At 39.1% G+C, this 25,139-nt stretch overlaps 2 protein-coding genes across 2 annotated transcripts in view; both read left to right on the forward strand.

The window, feature by feature from the left end:
• Window positions 1-2,855: 2,855 nt before the first annotated feature.
• LOC146320954 (polyadenylate-binding protein 1A) lies at window positions 2,856-10,442 on the forward strand. The gene is made up of 15 exons (XM_084725920.1): window positions 2,856-3,718; window positions 4,562-4,755; window positions 4,934-5,049; window positions 6,105-6,244; window positions 6,347-6,441; window positions 6,780-6,917; window positions 7,339-7,434; window positions 7,592-7,864; window positions 8,114-8,204; window positions 8,367-8,489; window positions 8,600-8,742; window positions 9,308-9,392; window positions 9,564-9,694; window positions 9,878-9,968; window positions 10,076-10,442. The coding sequence occupies exons 1-14, from the start codon at window positions 3,526-3,528 to the stop codon at window positions 9,965-9,967; spliced, it is 1,908 nt and encodes a 635-aa protein (XP_084582046.1). The 5' UTR covers window positions 2,856-3,525; the 3' UTR covers window position 9,968; window positions 10,076-10,442.
• A 5,134-nt stretch (window positions 10,443-15,576) lies between these two features.
• The window catches only part of LOC146320955 (E3 ubiquitin-protein ligase RNF19A-like), a 37,378-nt gene continuing 27,815 nt past the window's right edge, over window positions 15,577-25,139 (forward strand). The window contains exon 1 of the mRNA XM_084725923.1: window positions 15,577-15,791. The gene's annotated coding sequence lies outside the window, so the exon portion shown is untranslated. The remainder of the gene's footprint in view (window positions 15,792-25,139) is intronic.

A 25,139-nucleotide genomic window follows, 5' to 3' on the forward strand; every position in this document is an offset into this window, starting at 1 on the left:
TGTAATAAACACTGATTAGGTAAGAATACTGATCATTGATTGTAATGGTCCCAGTGGTCTAGACTATTTTGGAGTGAGTTGCAGAGTTTTGGAGATAAATCAGCCATAGGGATGTCTGACCTCTCTCCAATATAATGGGACTAAATGGCACTGGCCCTGTGTTGCTCCAAGCTCCTCAAAATAGACATTTGAAAAATTGAACACTAGTGTCTCTTACTAGAAATCATGACTTAGTTACAGACCATGTGAGCAATCTCATGTAGAAACTGCTTTCTTTTCATTAGCAAGAAAGTAGTTCCAGCAGTTTCTACTGCAAAAAGTTCCTATGTGAAACTACACACAACAAGGTCTGTGGATTATGAATGATTTTGAATTTCTCAAATGTATTTTTTCGGAGCGCCGGACTTGTTTAACCCCACTGTGTTTGAGAGAGGGCATTAATCTATATGGCCAGTATCTCCAAAACTGGGCAACTCACACCACTCCAGTGGAGATGGATAAAAAGCACTACTGGCTAGAGGAAAAATATGTACTTTTGATTCTGGGATGAACTGTCCCTTTAAGTTTGGTCTCATTTTAACTACTTTACTGTTGGGTTGTTTAATCTACAGCAATGCATCATATTTTATGAAAAGACGTTGTCTTTGTTTATCAATGATCAGTGTAGTTTACGGAGCCCCTCTGGTGACATTGGATGAAAAAAAAAAATAATGCGTGGCCACGTATTAGTATCTCGTGGCCACAAGATAGTTAATGCGCGGCCACGAGATAATTAATGCGTGGTCACGAGATAGTTATTGTAGTCATCCCATGCAGACTGTTGGATTTATCATGGACGAGTTTGATTTAATTTCCTTTTATTTTAATATAGAAATGAATTACAATGACATACTTCAGTCACTTGTGGCAAGGCATGGAGTAATTCTTAGCGAGAGACTCGGAGCCCCTCTGGTGACATTGGATGAAAAAAAATAATAATGCGTGGCCACGAGATAATAATGCGTGGCCACGAGATAGTAATGCGTGGCCACGCATTATTTTTTTTTCATCCAATCTCACCAGAGGGGCTCCGTAGTAGTTAGATCCCTCCCTTAAAAAAAATCCCTGTCTGTCTCGATCAAAGTGGACGAACCTGACATACAACTACGTTACTGAATCATCAGGTGATGTAGTTCAGACATCTGTCTGTTTTTTGTTTTTTGTTTTTCTTTGACATTGTTAACACTTTATTTTGCTGTTTTGCTACTGTTGAACCAAACTCCATTCTAAAATCAGGTGTTTTGTGGTTGAGCTATATTTATTCTCAGAAAAACCTCAGTTCTACCATCACAGACTCTTCTGATTCAGTTTGATCTATAGACACAATCAGCACACATCATTTACTCTGTGACATCATTAACTGACCTGTGATGGAGAGTTCTTTACAGTGCTTGTTTTCTCCCAAAGGGAGACGTGTTGCTGCTCTCATCTGAAGCCTGTAGTTCTTCCTTTATCCCAGTAACATCACTATGACATCAGTGGTGCAGGAAGAACAACAGATTTTGCAGCAGGAGAACTCAGCTCTCTTGGTCAATATGACACACACAGGAATTCACTGCATCAATTGTCTACATTTACCATCACCACTGACTAGACCTCCACAAGAAAAGCAACTGCATCCACCTTCATGTTACAGTGTCTGATGTATGACATTTACTCAATGAAGCAAGAACAACCTTGAAGGGAGGATATTTAGCAGAACCTCAGCTGATGCAGCTGCAGATAGATGTATCCCATAGATTTATTTTTTCAGTCAAGGTGGGTTTTAAAACGGAACTGTATCTCAATAATCCCTCCCTTTTATTCTCTAGAAAAACAAAAATGCCTTTAAATGAATTTACTCTCAACTTAGGTGACCTTTTCTAAATATTAACAGAGGGATGAACTACAACAAATGAAAATTATATTATTTACAGGCTAGAAATACAGGCCATTGATAAAACAAGAGTGTACAGGACCTTCTGAAAATGCCAAAAAAAATTTAAATGAAATCAAATACAAACTAGAAGAGTGCACTCAGTAAAGTGCAGATATCTGCCTGGCAACTGATGGTTAGGCACCTACTGCAATGCCACCACTGCAAACTGCCAGACATCTGCAGAGTTTTGCATTAAGTTTTTTTCTTATCTAGATGTATGCAAAGTTTTTAAATTAAGTGTTTTCTTAAGGTATAGTCTGAGTTTTATTGAAGATCCATAAGAGGGGAGTGTCCAGGGGTATTGCAGAGTTCTGGAAGGGGGTTTCAGAGATGCTGTCAAGCATATTGTCCAAAACAATTCTTGATTTACAAGAAATCTTGTTATGTAATGACAGTAACTCTGTGTTAAGCGGAGATGTCTCAGCTGCAAAGTGACTAATACCTTGCAAATTAAACATTCTGTATTTATACAAAGATTACTTCATGACTATATAGATATAACAAGTATGGAAAACTGGGCTGCCAATATGCACCAAACAAACGCAGAAAATAGACCACAATGGGAATGAGCTATTCCAGTTAAGCAGTCCAGTTAAGCTAAGCTAATACTTAATATAATTGTTCTCCATGTCCCCATAGTCCAGAGCAGATGGGATGGGAGGGATCCAAGAAGACGGATTTGAGGGGTTCTAAATAAGCATCACGTTGTTTATTATATATTATTATTATTATTATTATTATTATTATTATTATTATTATTATTTTGACTGATGTAAACTTGAACCTGTTGTACATAGTCCGGTACGGTAGGTGGCGCTATGCAGTCTAACATTGGTATTGCAATCCGCCGAAAAACGGAAAGAAGAAGAGGAGGCAGAGGACTGGAATCGGGAAACAACCTCCACCGACCTTCCTTTCATTCCGGTAATCCGTCTGCGTAGGGTGTGCTCCGGAGCTAGTCTCGGCACACATTTTATTATTATGAAACAAACCAAAAGCTAGAGAGCACACGCAGACATATTTTTATAAGAAAAATAAAAATCGGTGAAGCAGGATTTGATTTGCCAACCCAAGCAACGCGAAGAAGACGCTGCCTTCGAAAAACGAACGAAAGACGGAACGAGAAGAACGTTAGCAAGCCAAGCCGTAGCGTCATTGTTGAAAGCGTGGGTGACCAGCGTTAGCCAGTTAATATTGTTAATCGCTTATTCTTCCCTTTAAGGGCTTTGTCATTCCGGTTTTCATTGTAAATTAGGACATTTAGTTCGAATACTACCGGTAACTTTGCTTACTAACTGACTGTGGAAGACTAAAGATTCAAAAACTGAGTTCTGCGAGCCACATTGGTTAGGCCACGCTCCGACATTTTGCTAACAAGCTAACTAGCCCACGTTGCTAACTGATAGCTAATAACGATCTGTGTGTCTGCACTTGTAATTTTCGTGAAGAAACCGTGAGAAATAACCACTCCACACAAGAGACTGATATTGGCTGACTGTTGTCAACAATATACCGAGCTAATATAACCCTACTGTTGTCGTATTGCCGGAGAACACGCGTCTTCAGACATGAATCCCAGCGCGCCTAGCTACCCGATGGCTTCCCTCTACGTGGGGGATCTGCATCCAGACGTTACCGAGGCCATGCTCTACGAGAAATTCAGCCCGGCCGGGCCCATCCTCTCCATCAGAGTCTGCAGAGACATGATCACCCGCCGATCCCTCGGCTATGCCTACGTCAACTTCCAGCAGCCTGCTGACGGTAGGTTTTCCCACAATGTAGTACAGCAAAGACAGCTAATCAGAGAGGATGTGCCATCATCTGACTCCATTTTGGACATGCACTACACATGCCATGTTATAGCTTCAGTGCAATTAGCTCTATGGGTGCTTTAGTGAACAAGTCAACGTGATGCATCTTAATAACAAACATTGAACATATCATGCATCTGCCTTAAAATTAATCACATGCCATGTTTTTTTATCGTTAACCTGTGTATAGATAGGCAAAATACAAATCAGACACAGGGATCCAGTGTCTTCAGATTGCTCGTCAATTTGCGGCCTGTTTGTAAAGCATTCAGAAATATCCTTGTAAATTCATTTTGCCTGTCAGTGCCCTTGACCAAAGGGCTGGTGTAGAACTAGGACTGAACAATATACAATATTGTTATGATTTATGAAACTAGACATACTCTTAGACTTTCTGGTTGTTCTGTTATTTGTCTTTATCCACTTGATCATTGTATCCACGATACTGGTGATTATTTATCAAAATCTCTCATTGTGTTAATTGTGATAGCACTAATTCTCATTCCTACAATATTGTCACAGGGTAAATGTGAAATAAAATAAAGGTGTTGAATGGTTGAAAAATGAGATGCTGATTTGGTTTGTGTTGTTTAATCCAAGCTGTGTTATTTTAGAGAAAATGTGTATATTGAGGTATAAATTGTATAGAGCAGAATAGCATAAAATATCAAGATATTATTTATAAGTCATCAAATGCAGAGAACTTATTTCACCACACAGTGTAAGTTGTACTTGTATTACTGTTTGTGTGATAGATAAAAGTTGATTCACTTACTTACCTTTATTTCTGTAGCTGAGCGAGCCCTGGACACAATGAACTTTGATGTGATCAAAGGCAGGCCCCTCCGCATCATGTGGTCCCAACGTGACCCCTCCCTGAGGAAGAGTGGAGTGGGAAACATCTTCATCAAGAACTTGGACAAGTCCATTGATAACAAGGCCCTCTATGACACCTTCTCCGCATTTGGAAACATCCTTTCCTGCAAGGTAGGCAGAGCTGCTTTCATTTTGTCTTGTCTCAGTTTTTGTGTTTGGGTGTTTTACATACAGCGACTACTTTGCATGACTAAAGATCGCACCAGGTTGGTGCTGATTGTGTGACGTGTTTTTGAAATGCATGGTGTTTGAGATTGTTTTTGACATGCTCAAATGTCCCTCTTCCAAGGTGGTTTGTGATGAAAATGGCTCAAAGGGTTACGGCTTTGTGCACTTTGAGACCCACGAGGCTGCTGAGCGGGCCATTGAGAAAATGAATGGCATGTTGCTCAATGACAGAAAAGTGTAAGTGGGACTACAATTACTTTCTAGTATAACATGAATTTTGGGGGAGTCTGATTAACATGTGAATTTTTTACATCTAATCATAGTTTGTGTTTCACTGCATCTTGTCCACAAACTTGCGTGAAGATTTTCATACTAAATGCAGAATGACACACATGCCAGAACTGGACCAGGTTTTAAATGTCTGAGAGCATAATGAATAGAGAGCATTACAATCCTTGTGAGTGTCTTGATGCAATACTGATCAGAAAGATTAAATTCCGATTAGTTTTTAGTGTTATGTACAATAAGTACAATATTTTGCAATAAATTGCAAGTGTTTCTTACTAATAATGCACTCTAAGAAGCATGGTTTGAAGCACTGTAGTTCTCAGTTGTAAGTTAGAACCATAAGATTGATTTCTGAACTAGAACCAAGTTCTAGGCCAGTGTGGTCTTTATGTGGTTTTAAAGGCTGCATTACAGTTAAGTGATGTGATTATCTCAACCTTTCAGACTTTTATTATTTGCTTTTACCTGCTTAGTCATTTTATCAACATCACTGATTTATCAAAAATGTCATTGCGTTACTATTATGTGAAAGCACAGATAATCATTCCTACAGTGCCACAATATTGAGGTATTTTGTCCATGATATTGTAATATTTGACTTTGTCCATATCACCCAGCCTTTACTTTAGAGAAAATGTGTTTGAAATACAGTGTATATTGCGGAATAACCTAAAAGTATTTATTGTTTGAAGCCCATATCATCCAGCCCTGCCCAGTTCATATCTGAAATGCACAAAAGTTCACCAAAGCTCATGTTGCCACCACAGAAAGAGTTTAGTTGTCCTTTGTGCATGTGATTAATTTGGTTGGAAGAGGCAAATTTAAAAAAGCAATAGAGACGAATTTCCCTGAATAGCTTAGGACAGCAGCAGGGTTGTCCATTGATATTCCAGAAGAAGTTGCTACAATGTGATGATAATCCAGGAGTTAGGACATCAACTTTGGACAAGGTTTATCTAGGTATGTGTGATTTGTTTTAATATGTGGCATCATTTGTCCAACAGATTTGTTGGACGCTTCAAATCACGTAAAGAGAGGGAGGCTGAGCTTGGGGCACGTGCCAGAGAGTTTACCAATGTTTACATCAAGAACTTTGGGGAGGACATGGACGACGAGAAGCTGAAGGAGTTGTTTGGCAAATATGGTAAGACCATGATAGAATTTCAGAGATGCAACTTGTTCACAGTTAAGCTTGTTAGTATGATTTTGTGTGTTACATGTTTTGATTAGCTGTTACGTTTTGTAGGGCCAGCACTCAGCATCCGGGTTATGACTGATGAGAGCGGCAAATCCAAGGGATTTGGCTTCGTCAGCTTTGAGAGACACGAAGATGCCCAGAAGGTTCCGATCCACTCTTTGTTCTTCTACTAGGGGACATTCCCCCATCACATGCACTGTACCAGTCAAAAATTTGGACGCATCTTCTCATTTAAATATTCTTTTCTTGGGTTTTATTTTCCTTAGTAGCCTTTTGCTTTGGTAACAGCTTTTCACATTTCTCATTTAAAAAAAAAAAGAAAGAAAAACATTGAAAGGTGTGTCCAAACTTTTGACTGGTTCTGTATGCGAAAGTGAAACTTGGCACTTATTTGTCAGCATTCCTGGCTTTGACTCAATGCAAACTTGGCATGTGTTTGGCTTATGTCAGTGTTGTTGTTTTTTTTGTTATTTCATTCCAGGCTGTGGATGACATGAATGGTAAAGAACTGAATGGCCGGCAAGTGTACGTGGGCCGTGCACAGAAGAAAGGGGAGCGCCAGAATGAGCTCAAGCGCAAATTTGAGCAAATGAAACAGGATCGCATGACCCGATACCAGGTTTGCTGGCCGTCTTCTCTGTCGAAGGAACTCCTTTCAACAGATCATTTCACAAAGCATTTTTTTTAAAGAGCAACTTAACAGGTTTAGCTTGAACACAACACCCTTTACAGATTCAAAAATGCTCCTCTCCAGCAGTCAGAATTACTCGAAGTCTTCTGGAACGAGGAAAATAACATTGGTTGCAATAAATGCCATAGTATGGGACCTAAAATAATATAGTTAAACAGTGACTGTACATGTAATTTAATAATACAAAAAGTACATTTGTGTTAATTATTATTTGTGGAGGTTTAACTTGTCTGGTTTATCTACTAGTCAGTCATGGCTGGCTCTAGGAGATAAAGAATTGATTTGACTTATTGTTGGTATACTTTGGTTTGGTAAATATTACAATCTCATATAATTTCTCATACACTAGGGTGTGAATCTGTATGTGAAAAATCTGGATGATGGCCTGGATGATGAGCGTCTGCGTAAAGAATTCTCTCCATTCGGAACCATAACCAGCGCCAAGGTAAAGACCTGAGTACATGATTTCTGTGCTGAATGTTTCAAGATTTGAATACAAATTGAGTTTGTTTTCAGTTGTTTAGATTGCAGATTCAATTTTATGGTGATTAACAAGATGGTAATTTAACAGAATGGATGCTAATGAGTTTCTTCTCCCGTAGGTGATGATGGAGGGCGGCCGCAGCAAAGGCTTTGGCTTCGTGTGCTTCTCTTCCCCAGAGGAGGCCACTAAAGCTGTGACAGAGATGAATGGGCGTATTGTTGCCACAAAGCCACTGTATGTGGCCCTGGCCCAGCGCAAGGAGGAGCGTCAGGCCCACCTCACCAACCAGTACATGCAGAGGATGGCCACTGTCCGCGCAGTACCCAACCCTGTCCTCAACCCATATCAGCCTGCCCCACCCTCAGGCTATTTCATGGCGGCTATACCTCAGGTGAGTCCCAGCCAGTTTGACACGTATATGTGACACACAACATGGCGTATTTCATTAATATGTTGCCACCACGCTATTTAAAGTTATGCTGTTTAGTAAGTACTGCATTTGGAATTAGAATCACCGGTTTAAGCCACTTCTGTTGCTTGTAGCTAAAGAGTAAGAGGTAAACACTTCAACATTTTTCAGTTTCAACGTCATGCCAGTAAGAAACCATGACGATGATAAATGTTTGTTCATCTTTCTCAGGCCCAAAACCGTGCTGCATACTACTCTGCCAACCAGCTGGCCCAGCTCCGCCCCAGCCCCCGTTGGGCAACCCAAGGAGTGCGTCCTCAGCGTAAGTAGAAACACTTGTATCACACTTGCATATTTCCGTTTGATTAACTATTTCAGTCTTCCTATTCCTGTTAATTGGACTGCAGTGTGTAAAGTGATGTAAATGAAAACTGAGTTGTAGCTACTTCAACTGGATCTCAAATGTTGCTTCCTCTTCCCTCAGACTTCCAGAACATGCCCAACGCTATGCGCCCATCAGCTCCCAGGCCCCAGACCTTCAACACAATCCGTCCCACCACCACCACCAACACACAGGTTCCACGCATGATGGCTTCCCAGCGCATGCGTGAGTATTTGAACTTTCTGAACACGCACTCCGCTATGTTTTGCTCTTGTGTCGCTACTTGTTTGTGACTTGATGCAGTTTTGATGAAGTGCCTTTTTCATCTTCCTTAGCGACCCAGGCCCTCGGCCAGCGCCCTACCGGTGCTTCAGCCACTGCTGCCCCAGTGCGCACCATGCCCCAGTACAAATACGCTGCTGGTGTGCGCAACCCCCAGCAGCATATGGCCTCCCAGCCACAGGTCACCATGCAGCAGGTAAGAATTAAACTGACTCTTCAGTTTCCCACTGTTTGGCCCCCCCAAAAAAAAATAGTGTTTTGCGCATTGGTTTCAAAAATTAGAACAACTGGGCATTCAATAAGAAATGTGCTTACATGTGCTACACTGGTTCCTGAAAGCAAAATGCTGAACTTTGTAACAATATGGCAGACTTAGCAAAAGTGAAATATATGTGTACAAGGTGGAATCATTACAGTGTGACAAAGCACTGACTGCAGCGTGGTGTAGGAAATCTGTGTCCAAGTCATGGTCAACGTGTCCTCGGCCTTTTTAACCCAAACCTTATCTCAGTCATATCATTTCTGACAAATTGTTGGCAGCATCTAAATTTACTAAAACCACTCAAGTATGCCAAAAACAGTAATCAGGCTTTCGCAAAAAGTGTATCATGTAGCATAATTTGAGTCTGAATTAATCCAATCTTAACGATACCCAACAGCACTCATTCATTCATGTTGTACAGAAATATGCTGTAAGAGTTACTCAGTAGTAGTAGCTGTGCAGTCAGTAATTCTGACAGGACAATTTTTTCCTTCCTCAGCCTGCTGTCCATGTCCAAGGACAGGAGCCCCTGACTGCCTCCATGCTGGCAGCTGCCCCTCCTCAGGAACAGAAGCAGATGCTGGGTTAGTAAATCATCAGATGTATAAGGAACTAACATGAACAGAACTGTTTTGGGCAGTGGAGAATGTATATTCTAAATGGCAGTAGCATTCTTCTTATTTACCAAGTTATTTGACACATTATCTGGTTTTCTACATTTAAAATAGTTAATGACTTATTTGTCCTTCCTCCAGGTGAGCGTCTCTTCCCCCTGATCCAGAACATGCACCCCAGCCTGGCAGGCAAGATCACGGGTATGCTGCTGGAGATCGACAACTCCGAGCTTCTCCACATGCTCGAGTCACCCGAGTCTCTGCGCTCAAAGGTCAGTTGGTTGCTATTCTGTTTCATGTATATCTGAAAGCCTATTGGCTGAGCTTATTTTCTCCTTTGCATTTTTGAAAATCTTTGTTCCTCTAAATTTATTTAGTTGCTTGTCATCCTGCTTGAATGGGTTTGGTGGCAATGCTTCATATGCAGCCATTCATTAAGTGTTTTGTTGTTCCAGGTGGATGAGGCTGTTGCTGTGCTTCAGGCCCACCAGGCCAAGGAAGCTGCTCAGAAGTCCACCACCCCTGCTGGTGTTCCCAGCGTCTAAGGTGTGTGTGCAGGGAGGGATGTTACTTCAATTCTGTGCAACACAGATATATGGAAATTGCACTATGAACTACAACCTAATATTTATTCTTTTTTGTTTGTTTTACAGATTGAGCATTTTGAAACCTGCTTCACCGATGGAAAAAGAGAAAAAAAAATTAAACATTGAAAAACCTAAAACTCTGAAAACATCGCAAAATGATAAATCATTTCTTAAAAAAAGAAGAAAACAATTGACTCTGCCAGGTCTAGGGATGGTTTGACTAGACCTTGATCATAAAGAAAAATTTGTTGAAAAAAAGAGCAAAATAGAGAAAAAAATTGAGATTATAAATTTGAATGCATTCCTCTGTTTTATGTCATTTTACTGTGTCAGTGCTCAGAATATCAGCCATGTTCAGGAAGGTGGTAGCTGAGCATTTTGAAAGGTGATTTGTAATGTAAACTGCTGGCTGTAATAAATTCTCGTTCAAAAATTTTGGCCTCATTTATTTCTGTTTTCCCCACAAATTTGCATACATGTAATAATATAACAATACTATTTGTCACTGAGCTGTGCTTGGGTATAGGTGTGCCTGTGCTGATGTTTGCCATCACAAGTCAATGCTGATGTAGCTGTTGTATCTCAGAGCTTGATGATGGACAATACTGTTGTCGTCCACCAGGTGTCACTGTTATTTAGCAGATCTCACAAACATTTGCTTGGAATTGTAGATACTGTATATGTGATTGTTTCTTGTAATTACTTTGTACAGTTATATGTACACCTCTAGGCTTGGATCATACATTTTTTGTTGAATACTGCACAATATACAGTTGGTATATATATTTTGTTTTACTGAATATGAATCGATGAATCAACATTGTGAACAGTTCTCATCTACATCATTGAAACTCAGTAGTCACAGGAAGTAGGACAGTTTTGCATAAATTAGTGACTGAGAGGCAGCAGCTTGAAGCTGTTACTCTACCCCCTCCCTACCCCAGACCTACTTTTATCTTCTAGGGGGGAGATGGCAGGTCAGCAGTATCATATCATCTGACAGTCTGCATCTTGGAACATTCATGTTCTGGTTAGGTGTGTATTCAAAATTTTGAGACCTGGCTTTGGGACTGGAGGGTGGACAGCTCAAGTACAGCTCAGACCAAAAAGCGCAGAGTCATAGATAGATATTAAACTAACTTGAATTAAGAAAAGGGACCAAGTATACATTAACTGCTGCCTACAAAGTTAACAAATAAAAACAATCTGCATTATATTATGTTAAGTTTAGATACAGGAACATATGCAGATACTGATATAGACTAATCTAACTGTGATAGGCAGATATCTGCTTTAATTTTTGTGACATGTTGGGTTTAGAAAATCTTGATTTGAGAAATGTGGGGTTAATGTAGCACCTTAGAAACACACTTTCACTAAGATAGGCAGGTTTCTTTTCTGTTCTCAGCCTGTGAAAGTCTAAGAAGAATTTGATAAAGGCATTTTATTTTGAAAGGGACCTTAGTGTTTTAAGCATGTATATTGCAGTGTTGAAGCTGTGCCCGGTTTCTGCTATAAGGACCTGGGATTGTCTGCACCCTCAGCTGGCATGTGTTCTCTGCCCTCGGTTTACATCTGTGGCTGTCATCTGTTTATTGTATCTCTCTCACAGCCTCTACGGTTTTTCCTACCGCGCCAATTCTGTTTACTTTCCAGCACTTAAAATAGTCCACCGTCTTCTGTGTTTAATAGTGGTGAAAGTGCCATTTCATCACATCTTCCCTCCTTCAGAGAACAGAGAAAATCCTTCAGACCAGAGCAGAGAGGACCTTTGTACAGTGTCTTGGAACTGACAAAGCGGATGACGGGGCAGACACACTACCTGCTGTTTCTTCTCATAATTGTGGCAAACATTACAGTTTTTTTTTCTCATTTGTCCATTCAAAAGTAACATTTCCAAAACAATTCACATGCAGGCCTGGACTGAGTGTTTCTGGCCAAAATGACTCAGTTTGTTTGCAAAATGCTCTCACACTCACAAAACATTAAAAAGTATGCAAGAAAAACAAATACTCTCAATCATTGCACAACAAAATACAAAATACAGCTAATATGAATGGAGTCATCCTTAATTTGTGCTATATGTCCTAAAAGGGCAAGCAAGCATATCACAGCATGAATTGTATTTCCTGAGATAAGCTTTCTTCATTTTATTCTTGTGTCCATGAATCATCACTGACATGTAAGACCTACAATAAGCACTTAAATAACTTTCATCACAGGACAGATGTTGCAGAAACAAGATTTTTTGCAGTACTGTACTGCATCAGGTTATTCCTTTTCATTCTTTTTGGCTGGAGCGGAACAGTGAACTCCTCTGCTGAGTTTCACACTAGAGATTCACACTGAAGCAAGTGATTTCTATCAGCTGTGAACAGATGTTTTCCTCTTTTTTTTTCACACAGTTCAATAGAGTATTGAGGTCTTTCTATGAGATCTGTGTTAACTGGTTTGTGAATATATTTTATTGATTTTCAAAGTTTTTATACCACAAAAGTAGAAGATGCAACACATGCATATTTGACTTCAGTTCACCTACTCATCTCCCCAATACAAAGAAATATTCATCAGGTGTGTTGCCAAATTGAAATCCTCATACCCATCGCCACCACCCTACCCACTCATCTTTAGGGTTACAGGTTTGTAGAATAAGTTTTTATGAACGAGGGAAAAGTATAATAGATAAAAAACAAAAGGAAGAAGTAAAAAAAGGAAAAGAAAAAGAAGGGGGGGGGGGGGGGTTCACTACTGTAACTGTGCTAAACGTTTTGAAGAAGGGTGCAAGAAAAGTGTGAAACCACTGAAAAAGTCTTAACACATTTGCAAAAGAAAATTTCTGCTGTGCGAAGAAGGTGATAATGAAGATCAAGCGGCTCCCAGTTCCATGCAATCAAGAAAAACACTATAACATGCTTTTGATCCAATTAGATGTCTTGGCCTTTTAGATGCAGAAGATCTCTCTCAGCGTCCTGTCCTGTAAACTAAGAATACTGCAAGTATACAGGGTTGGATTACATGTAATTAGGACTACATAATCAGATTACAAAATTAAGTGATTATAATCAGACCGGATTATGTTTGAAAATTATTAGATTATAGTTACATTGTCAGGGATTACTTTATCACACTTTTGATTCTGTCTTGAAAATATGTCAGTTTTAAAAACATGAACCTTTTTTTCGTGATAACCAATGATCAGTTAACAGATAAAATGTGTATCTAAGGGGTGGTCTCGTAGCTCAGTTGGTGGAGTGTTCGTCCCCATGTACTGAGGCTGTGAGTCCTCTGCAGCAGCCGTGGGTTTGACTCCCACCTATGGCCCTTTACTTCATGTCATTCTTCCCCCTTCCTGTCATATCTTCAGCTATCCTGTTGTTAAAGGCATAAAAGCCCAAATACAATGTCTTACACACCAAATTTTATGGGCAAGAATTTGCAGTTTGTATTAAGGATAATTTCAGATATTTAAAGAGAAAACAATATTTATGAAACTTTTTTGTGGCTGCATCCAGTTTTTTAGTATAAGGTGCAATGTTTTCAGTGTTTGATTTTAAAGAAATCAAGTGTTTTTTGTAATCCAATGATTTATTTTACTAATTACAAAAATTGGCATGTAATTTGTATTGAATAACTGACATTTCAAATTAATCTTTATAAAGATTAATTTGAAATGTCAGTTATTCAATATATATATATATATATATATATATATATATATATATATATATATATATATATATATATATATATATATATATATATAAAAGATTAATTTGAAATCTGTATTCAGTTTGAAATCTGTATTCAGGCTTTTATTCATATGAAAGCTGAAGATATGAGAAGAAAGGGGGGAAACGACATGCAGTGAGCCACCAGGGTGCCTTGTCTCAAAGTAATCTGGCCCAGAGTATATAAACTATAAAAACAAACAAATCAGTCTGTTTTCTTTTGCCATACAGTATAGTGGTTCAATCAAATTTTTATTCTTTATTCTGATGGCAAAAAACAGTAATTTGCTTGTGGAATCAGTCACTAGTGTAACTTCACCAACTGAGCTTTTGATCATTAGAGGTTCCTTTTAAGTTTTGATGTGTGCTTTTATCACATCTCCAAAGCTTACTGTACTGACATCGTTGTATTATTGGACCAAAAACCCATTTAATATATTACAGCAGTGTCCAACTTTATTGGGACTGCAGGCTCCTCAGTGTCTCCCCTATCGCTCCAGCACAAACACTCACAGGCTCAGTATCAGCCCTTGTTTAAGCTGGACCAGGCTGTGAACATATTTCAGAAACCTACAGTACATGGCTGACCCAAAACAACTTTCCACTGGGATTTCATAGGATTATCCAGCTTTGACTCTTTATGATGTTTGTTCATATCTGTTTGTTGCTCACACAGGGAGGATTTGAAGTAAATACCTCCACAGTTTGATGGCACTGTCAGTGCTGTGTTTGGGTTCTGTTCTTAGAGAACTCTGTATGCTGGTTCTCATGCTTTTTCATTTTGGCATCATGTTCATGTGGATAGAGATCATATGGTCCTGTGTAGGGTAGGATTTGTGTGCATACAGACTTTTGTAACTACAGGATGCATGTGTGCGCACTCTGACCTGCACCTATTTGTGATCTAACTCCCAGCTTACTCTAGATTTCTGCAAAATCACATGATTTCCAGTCTGGTTCAGGCTGTTAGTTGTTTTGGTCAGCTTTCATCCCTATAATCAGGCTTTGTTGTATGGAATCCTCCCCACAAGTAAACAAAGTATTTTCAACATGTCTGCTAATTTATGATGGCAGTAATAATCAAATCTGTAAAAAAAAAAAAATCCATAAATCCATTGGTCCCTTCCCCTCGTGTGTCTTTAAATAATGATAAACACAGAGTGTAATCCTCTCTAGCTTGGATTAGATCTGTCTGTCTGGAGTTGCCCTGTCTGCCAGGTCATCATTCATGTACTGTTTCAGTGTCTGAAAATAAAAAAAGGGATTTTATTCATGTGATGTAAAAGTCATTTCTGAGAAATGAATGAAGCTAAGTGTGTGACATTATATTTTTGTTGTAATTCGTACAGAAGTCAGACAATGTGTCTTCATGCTTGGTTATTGAACTCACATTGAGGCTTTATAATGCAATTTATTAATTCCATTTATGACGGTCTGTTTATTTAGCCTGATAGACAATTATATGGATGTTTAACCAGTTGCTATGGACTATTGACTATGTCAATACTGTAGACAGAGAAATGTCTGTCACAGAGAAGCCCCCAAGCTCAAGGGTGACATCAAGCCTCAAATCCCCCTAAGTTGCATTCCTATTTTTTAAATTAATTTTATCATATAGTTCAGAAAAAATACTTTAAAAGAAAAAACAAACAAACAACAACAATAATAATGATAGTAATAATGTTGTTGTTGTTGTTTTACAGGTTACATAGCAGCTTGCACATGGTTACACAAGCCAAAGTGTGGTGCTGAACTTCGACCACAGTAGGGGCCTTTAAACTTTGGTCCAAATCTCGCGAGACGATTTGAATTTCTGAGCTAGAGCGAGATCAGCGAACAACAGAGCAGGCTCTGTAGAAGCTGTTGTCGTTCGAAACGGAACGGATAGGTGGGACCGAAGACGGAGGAAAATAAGTGCTAGTAGCAGTGAGGAAGTAATTCACGGCAGTGCACCGGGACCACTGGTTAATTGACTTGAAAACGTTTTCGGAAAGCGGAACGTTTCCTTTCGTCTTCGTTACTGTCTGCGGAACAAGTGTCACTGGCAACAGACGGTATGTTCTCATCGTTTCTAGCTAACCTTGCTAGCCAGCTGCTAACGCTCGCTGTGTTTGGTAGTTAGCTGGCTGGCATTCTGGTTACCGTCAGTAAGGCAAGCTGAGACCCATGGAACATTTTTAGTGGCTCATAGCTATGTTTTGCTAACGTCATGTGTCCTATTTTCTGTCTGGACACGTGTACCAGACGGTGATAATTAGTGAGGTGACGTAAACTGCCATTAAACACAATGAACTATAGAGCTAACCTAGCTATCAATTTAACGAAGTCAAAGACAAGGAATAACCTAACTGTTGGTATTGTCATTACTTCTGTAATATTATCAGCAGCTTATCTATATATGAGTACTAGACCTCAGTTTGTACTCATTAAAGATGTTGAGTTGTCCTTAACCAACGTCAAGTACGTTACTGCAGCAGTGTGCTCTACTTGGGCTGCAGGACTGATTTGCTAATGACAAGATAAAAAGTGCCATCGGCATGAGAAAAAGTTATGATTTCAGAGGGTTCGTAACGTTGTGCCTGTCACGCAGATATTAAACTTTATGTAAAACAAGGATCTGTGTCTAGTAGATTTGTCTTCATGTCTTAAGTGGGTAGGTAAGTATCTAATACTTGAGTTTCTGCCTGTTTTTTTTTTTTTCTTTCTTTTTCTTTTTTTTTTTGGGGTGGGGGGGCAGAAATAGCTTGCATATCTTAATTTTCTGCATGTGGTGATTGTCAAGCGACATGCAGATGACTGTGTTTGACTTTTGATGCTTCTTTTAATGCCTGCCACTTCACGATAAAGATGAAGAGACCACCACTCGGTTTAACTCTATATCTGGGATGTAGTGGTAAATACAGAGGTGGCGAAACTGTTTCCCCATATTGATTGATACAGCTAACCTGACAATAGATTAGCCTAATTCCAAAGAGATAGATAATCTGAATATACTTGGATTCACACCTATACCTATACCCCTGGTCTAGGTAAAAATGACATAAAATGCAAACATGAAATTGCAGCCTTGAGGTAATGAAGACTAGACATACTCCATGCATTAAAGCTGTAAATTAGTGATTGGTAACAGTAGATCTTAAACAACTGGAGAGGTACTACTGTGGCCATTGGGTCAACTTGATCAGCATGACGATATATCATATAGATAGGACTTGGATTGATGGGTACCAGCATGCTTGGGACTCACCTATACAAATGAAGCCTTAGTTCTTGTGCAAATAATCAGCCCTTGCCTAAATCTGGAAGAAATGTTAGAGCATATCTTATTCAGCATGCACTGCAGGTGAACAGTGTCATATTGAATGCACTGTGTACAGTGGAGTGGAAATTGTGTCTTACTACCCCAGCTGCTCTGCAGTGTAGTTGTTCTGCTTGGTTTATCATCCTTGGATGAAGAAGAAAGACTGAACACTTGGTTGATGTATTTTGGCACACACCGCATTTGCCCTGTCATTGTTATTTGCTGGTGGTGGCAAGGCAGTATATAAAAACTGTGAAAGATATGCAGCTGTAATCAGTGGGAACAACAGTTCAGTCCAGACACTGTTGGTAGTGTGTGAAGAAATGAGTCTGATTGACATCAAAGAACACCACAGTGTATTTCTTCCATTTAGTCAAGGATGTCAAGTCAAGTTTTTCATATTGAAAAACATAAATAATGGGAAGAGTTTATTCAAGTTGTACATAGGAGAAGTCAGCTGACTGTGTTTTGAGGTTACTGACCAAATGTAGTGTTTTTGCTCTTGACAGTTTGACTACCTAGCCTTGCCCACAGTTTAGCAGCGTATTTGTGGTGTATCTCCAAAGTTTTTTTTTTATCTTTAAAAAATAGTTGCATGATACAGCAACCACTAGGTCCTTAAATTTTTCAGCAGCTTGTAGCACCATAGCTCAATCTTGGAGCACTTTCTTGTTCTAAATTTTTAAGAGGGATCTTCAGGTTCTGGTTTATGTAGGTAGCAGTTTTTTACAACAAACTGATTTTGGTCAGACTACTACTACTACTACAGTAATGCCAAACCACTGATGTTAATGAACATTTCTTTTCAAAAATGTCTCCCATCTTTTTTTTTTGTGTGCACTTGTTTGATGTGCTTTCTCCACACTCTCTGAATAAGCTGTCACCCTATACAGTCACTATGCAGTCTTCTGCCCATCTGCTACATAGTGCATATTTGTTTATGTTAAAAAGGGGTGTACAGTTCAGTGATGAAGGAGGTTAACTGTTCCTTCTGTTTGACTAGTCCTTCTGTGTGGTTGACTTTTTGTTTTGAGAAAGACTGTGCTAGATGCACTGCTAGATGACACAACTATGTTGTGTCATGTTTGAAATGTTTCCGACAAAAGTAGGTAAGGGTGGAGAGAAAAGAAAATATTCTCAGAATTGCAGGTTTTCGATTATTGCCTTTTCATTGCTCAGCACTAGGGCTTGGCAATATTAGCAAAAAAAAAAAATCATTATAAAATGTTTTTTGAGTCAATATTGATGATTATTCAATTTTTTTTAAAATGACCTTTTTAAAATAAAGAATTTAACCACCTTACTTTGAAATTATTTTAATGTTACCAATGATACAAACAAATAAAACGAAATAAGTGTACCTGTCATGTGGCTTCATGGAAGTTTTCATTTAATTCCTTAAAGTGAAACTATTAAACACTCTATTGAACAGTTTTCTTATTGCCATTGATTTTCTCACCATTAACTTTTTGTGATAAGAGCACATTTGCTGTGTATGAGTGCTAGAGGCAGCCTTCCAGAGTCATCAGTGTTTGGGTGTCAGAGGCCTCCCTGGGCTCAGCATGAGCAGCATGTTGTCCAGACCTGTGTGTTCTTCCAAAGAAAGGTCATTTGCCCAGCATGGTGCCCTGACCTGTGTTCTCTGTGTGTGTGTTTGTCAGGACCTGTGTGTGACCTCCCTCCCTCACTCAATGGTAAACACAGCTGCAGGACTAGGTGGTGGTGGTCTGACCAACACATCAGGATGCTGTCATTGATAATAACATGCATCTATCTGTGCCTCTTGGGTGATGCTTGATTATTTTTGATGGATTAAAGTAGGATGGTGGTTTGACTGGTCAGACCAACTCCTGAGGTTTTTGGTAGTTTGTAAAGTGGAAATCCATAGATCTTGTCGAGCCACAAACTGCAAGTCATCTCTGAACTCCACCCAAAAAGAATGTCATCTAAACTGCAATGCGAAAGTGCCCAGTAACTCGATGATAAGATCTCACATCTTTTGCGAGTGTGTAGTGCCACAGACAGGCTATTTTATGAACTTTCATTTGCTGCTCATTTAAATTTGCAATAGACTGTTTGCAAAGCCAAAGACTTTAATGTTTTCAGGTGATTTATTTGTGCAGAAGGGTATTTAAATACGAATTTGATGGCATCACAACTCAGAGTCATGTAATTTTGCAAAAAAAGACTGAGACGAAAGCTTACAGCTTTTTTTTTTTTTTTTTTAAATAATTATGACATTGCAAATGTTATGAAAGACGACAAGCTATGATTGGTCGAGGACCAATGTCTAGTCTGTCCTGTCTCTTGGCCAAGTCCCAACAAGAATTTATGATGTGAATAGTCACCTATTTTGACACCAGTTTTGAACCAGGTTTTTCTAGACCTTTTTCACAGCAGCCATACCGCGATAAAATAGCAGGCGTGATTGTACTAATCAAGGTCCCGGTAACATTTGGTATAGCAGAGCCTTTCCAGTGAACCAACAAGCACAATAGCAGCACCCTGAGTCTGTTTGTCGTGAATGGAATGGAATCTTAATTAATGTCAGTGGTAACACCTGTGTTTACCGTAATATTTAATATCAAAATGGCTGCTGTGAGAAAGACCCACTAGTGAAAGTAACAGTCAGCGACAGCTAGAATGAGAAGCTGCTCCTGGAATGTTTTGTACACTCCTCTGTCATAATTATAATTAGCATCATAGCTTACTTAATCCATTGAGTGTGCCAACCTCTGCATCTTAATTTAGTTACCCAAGGTGTGCCCGAATAACTTATCACATTCGCACTCGTCTTATTTTTCACTCGCACAGACAGTGGAATGCTTGCACTGTAGAGTAGACTTTCATCAAGGAGAACAGTGCCGCAATAGTAGCGGACTTAGATGGACAAAACACTGTAGATTACAGCAAGGAAAGGATCAGATTTCAACTGACTTTTTTAGGTGATACCAATCCACTGAAATATTCCCCGATTGGCCTGATACTTAGGATCGGGTCAGGACATCTCTACAAACATTTATTAATGTGGTAAGCTTGTCAGTCAGGCATTATCATAAACATTTGAACAGTAGAAAACACTATTTATGTCTTTGTCCTTACACTTATTGGAAAAGGCAAAAAATGACACCATACTAGTAGTCTCTGAATAACAAGTGACATATTTACTAAAGCCTCCTGCACACCAGAATATTAATGAATCTAAAGAATGATGGCAATTTCTGTTTGCTAAACTGTGGTTGGATAGTTGCTGTCCAGGGTAAGGATGTAGAGAATGGTCAAGGCCATTGTGATTACTTATATCTGGATGATGAACGTCCCTCTTAAGTTGTATGCAGAAACACCATGAGGTCACAATTTATGCTTTGATGACAGATTCTTGTGTTTTAGCAGAGGATGATAAAAGGGATTCACAAGGTGCGAAAGTACAGTCAGAGTGGTTGTGGTGTGTTAAGTGATAGCATTTCCCTTTTACTCTTTATCAACTGAGTTTTTTCTTGTACCTGTCTCAGGCTGTGTTGTTTCTCTGATCTCCACAGCACTGTGCAGCAAATTCTTATTTGTGCCCATCTCTCTGGGGTATGCATAAAAAGGCTTTGATTTTTTTTCAAATGCTAAATGACTGGTCTTCTTTCCCTATTCTGTTGAAAAATCAGAAACAGGTGTGTCAGGCTCAAGTGCAAACTGGCTGTTCTTCACTCACATGGCCTCAGGGGATGTTCAGTATATGTATCAGGCAATCAGGTTGAACAAACTCCTTCAGGACCAATCATAACTGCATCCTATATTCAAGATGCTATGCAAGTAAAAGGCAGCACTGAAGATGAGCAAGTAATTAAAAAAACTAGAATACACAATATATAGCTACAAGTAAAATAACCAGAGACAATGAAGGAGTTAATTGGCTAACAGTATATATAGGGTTCTTACACAGTATAGATAAGTATGGGGTTTGATTTTGCCAATTTCCAATTCTTAGTAAATATGGGGAAAATGTGTTTTCAGAATACAGCCCTTATTCTGTTGTATAAAAGACAAAATTCAGAATTTGTAAAAAAAAAAAAAAAAAAAAAAAAAAATGGATTGTACAATCAGAGTGTTTTTCATGGTGTTTGGAGCGGGCAGCCAGCATGCCAAAATGTTCACCACTGCGTGAGACAGCGTGGGCCAGAGGCAGCTTGATAACGTTAAAAGCAAAGGAAGAAATATGGCGTGTGACTGAACACACTCATACACAGAGCTGTCTCTTTGCCTGTATGTCACAGTCTGCTAAACAGCTCTGCCCCAAGTCCCTTTATAAGTTACTTGAAATAAATTAGTTCGAAAGAAAATGCAGCAGTATCTTTGAATTGAATGCATGCATAGCAACACAAATAGCCGAGTAGCTTGTCTGAATCTATGAGCTATGCAATGATGTTGAAAAGTAGACAGATCTTTAGTAAATTGTTTCTGCTTTAAGGAACCATATCTTTGTGGCTGCATTTGTCACTTGTATGGATACATTGGACAAAAAAGGTTGCACAAACACCATGAAAGTTAAACTATTTAACTTTATTTAACTTTTTTCAACTCCCTTTCGGCTCTTATTTATAAAAGACACAAAAAAATGGTAAAAGCAAAAATATATTATTTATTCAATATATTAAAGGTTAAAGTAGAGGTGAAGATGTTTGACAGTGCAGACTGAGCAGCCACAATGCAGCTGGCGTTATAATCCCAAATAGTATACATAGTCAGAATGTAATATACATGTTAACTGTTAAAACCCTTTGATACAGTAAACTTCTAGCTCTTTGTACTTGGATGTCACATATGCTCTGAAAAATCTACCGAGATGTCTGGAAATTTGAACCTGTAAAAGAATGGAATTTTGAAATTTAAAATGTGTAGGAACCCTGTATATATTGCCTTAAATTTGTCGATATATTTATTCTCCTCCTTAGTGTTGCCAGGGGAAATGTATAACATACTCCCAATTTACCAGTTCATTCCTTTGTATTTCACACCCTCTTCCTGAGCTCTTAGCTTTCTCAGCTGAGCAGAAATGCCAAGATGCTTACCTCATTTCCTCCCCTCTTGAGTGAAGTGAGGGAGGAAAGAGGGGAAGTCTGGGGGGGTGGGGGGCTGGATACTGTACTGGCTTTGTTGGGGTTGGAAACTTTTCCTTTTCTTCTCCCTGTCGGCCTGCCTGCCTCTCTTTGTACATTCAACAATGCCTTCCCTGTTCACACTGTTCGTGTGGCTGTTGTTTGTGCCATTTTTAATCCCTTGCATCTTGTAGAATAAGATTCATAACAAAATGCATGGCCATATTTCTCTTCTTTTTAAACTACTTTATATCATGGGTAAGTTTTCCTCCCTGCAACAGAGGTAGATACATTAATCACACCGATATGCTTTGATTGTCTTCTCTGAACACACAAGTACAATGTTAAGCCTGTCATTTAAATACAGCCAGTGACCACACCCCTAGTTTTCAGCTTGCTCCACACTTTGGTGAAAAGGGAGGGACATTGTTTGACTTTCATCCCACATCAGTCAATAGCTGCTCAGCTTGCTTGCCAGGAGGTTACTCTGTGTCTGTTCATGATGCAGTGGAAGCCTCACTAATGCATTGACTGTCCCGAGCCCCATAGAAGCCCAGGAATGTGCATAGAGGCAGCATTACACAGGAGACAGGCAGGCCAGGAATGCAGCTGGAGTGATACTCAGCGACCAACTACACTGGGTCAGCTGCTACATGTTTCGCATTTGTGTCTGTCTCATTCCTAGCCTGTCATCACTGTTGTCTCCTTGTCTCTTTGTCTGTATACCTGTGCATCCATTTACTAGTCCTCCTTTGAATCTTCTGTGTCCTTGCTTGTCCTTACGTGTATTTTCTTGTGCATCCACGTGCTTGTGTTGTAATTCTGCCTCTTCTATATGGGTTAAATAGGATAACTAATTTCACATTGTGTCCCTACATGACCACCAGTGTCAGGCAGTAGCTGAGACAGTCTGTGGGTGGTTTCCTTTACTCACTCAAATGTAACCCCACACATGCTGCTTACCACTTATAGAAACACAGCTCATTAGTGAATCTAAGTTTAGGCCCAGTAGAATCCCAGGTCTAATTATCAACTCAGTGGAATGATGGGCATTTTTCTGCACTGCTGAGTCACTCAGGGTGGTCCTCTCCTTTCTGTTAGAATACAGAAAGGTGCTGATTTACCCTCCTTGATCCAGGAAAAGACAAAGCTTGGATATGGAGAGGTTTGTGCTTTGTAATTTCCCGTTAGCTCACAGTTGGTTGGATCAGGCCTATGTTTAACCAGTGCGTCAACATGGCAGGGAATTAACTCAGTGGGAACTTAAAAAGGTCCTCTAACTTATTGTTTGACAATTTGGTTTGTTTTACGTGTGAGTATGTTATTGTATGTATATATGAATCTGTGTTTCAAAGTGACTCCATAACATGTTCTTTTCAAGTTAAGAGATCCAGTTTTCCAACATATGTTGTTGGAATGTGGTTTTGTGAAAAATGTCAAGGTTTAAATACAATACTGATATGAGACAATATATTTTGCAAAGCCACAGATGATAGATAGTGATAAGCCCTAACAACATAGCATATCATAACATAGCAATTAGTCGTCATCATATCCACATCCACTGTTGCTGTGAATGGTTACATGTCAAACATGGAAGAACTTCATATTTCAGAAACAATTTGGTATTGCGATTATTTTGACATCTGTTGTTATTGCGGCATGATCTGCTATTATTAGGGATGACCATTGTAGTATCAAGACTTTAATTTTCACTGAAAAAAAATTAAAATCATGATGATGTGTCATTTGTTGGATTCTGTACTAAACAAATTTGTAGGACAGGGTGTCCTGTTTGTCCTTTTAAGGTTTTCAAAAGTAACAATACCTTTTCACTACCACGTTCAGAGACAATACAATACTAACATTTGATAGCAGCAAAAGTACCAAAGCTGAAAATGCTAAAAAATGGTGCAAGTGCTCATTTAAGACCTCGATTCAGTTAAGTCTTTATAGTCCTGCCTGAAATTGGGTTTGCAGCACAGTATGACAGACTGCGTTCAGACAAAAAAAAAAAAAAAGTTGGCCTAGGACTTTTTTTTGTTTGGCCATGGTATCAAAAGAGGTATTGAATATTGAATAAATAAATAATAAACTGGAAAAATACAAATGTACACTTGAATCCACGTTTCTCTTTTATTGAAGTAAGCTTAGATGAATTGCCTTGTTAACTCATCAGAAAGCAAATTTAATTCAAACTCGACAGAAACAGAATAGCCTAATGTTTAAACTCATCAAAACCGTCACCCTCAGTCATTTTACTGTCACCAACTCTGATTTGGTCAAAATAAATCCATTATTCACTGAGTTAAATGTGAAAATATTCTTTCTCTATGCTGTTTTCCCCTCACTCATTCTTCAGCTCAGCGGGTCTTTAGCTATAGGAGAGTCTGTCACAGTGCAGCAGCTCTCAGTCAATCTTTGGAGGCAGACCATTAAATTGGCAAAATAAAAGGGCAAAAATCACCCCAAAAAATCACTACAGTGCAGCGCACTGCTATCAGGGACACATTTATTTTAATATGCTATCTTATATCCTCATTGTTTGACCTATGGCTTGGATCACAATAAAATCGCTTTAGGCTGTATGCTTTTTATACTTGACCTTGTCCTGAATATTTTCCATATTAATGTTGGTGAATTTGGAGATATTTATAGGGAGAAATTTATCCCCACTACAGAAAATCTGTGGTGCGTTTAAAAGTTGACTGCACCATGTTTCTCAGCTTGTGTTTAGTGAGAGTTGTACTCTCCCAGGCTGCAGCAGGTCAGCTGAGGTCATTACTGGATGTGTTCTCTCACTGGAATGCCGAATGAACTCTGTCCCCAAGGAAAGCTCTGGCACGTCTACCAGTGCTCATCTTTTGATCTGCTTTCTCAGTTTGTTGTTCTGTGCATGCTCACGCTTACTCATGCAGAATTTCTTACTGCACTCTTATCTACATTTTTATTACATTTTTATCTACATTACTCATTACTGCATTCCAAGGACCTGTTGATGTCAACGTTAGAAG

This window comes from Lutjanus erythropterus, chromosome 9 (genome assembly GCF_056507025.1).
Source record: "Lutjanus erythropterus isolate fLutEry1 chromosome 9, fLutEry1.hap2, whole genome shotgun sequence".
Classification (NCBI taxonomy): Eukaryota; Metazoa; Chordata; class Actinopteri; order Lutjaniformes; family Lutjanidae; genus Lutjanus; species Lutjanus erythropterus.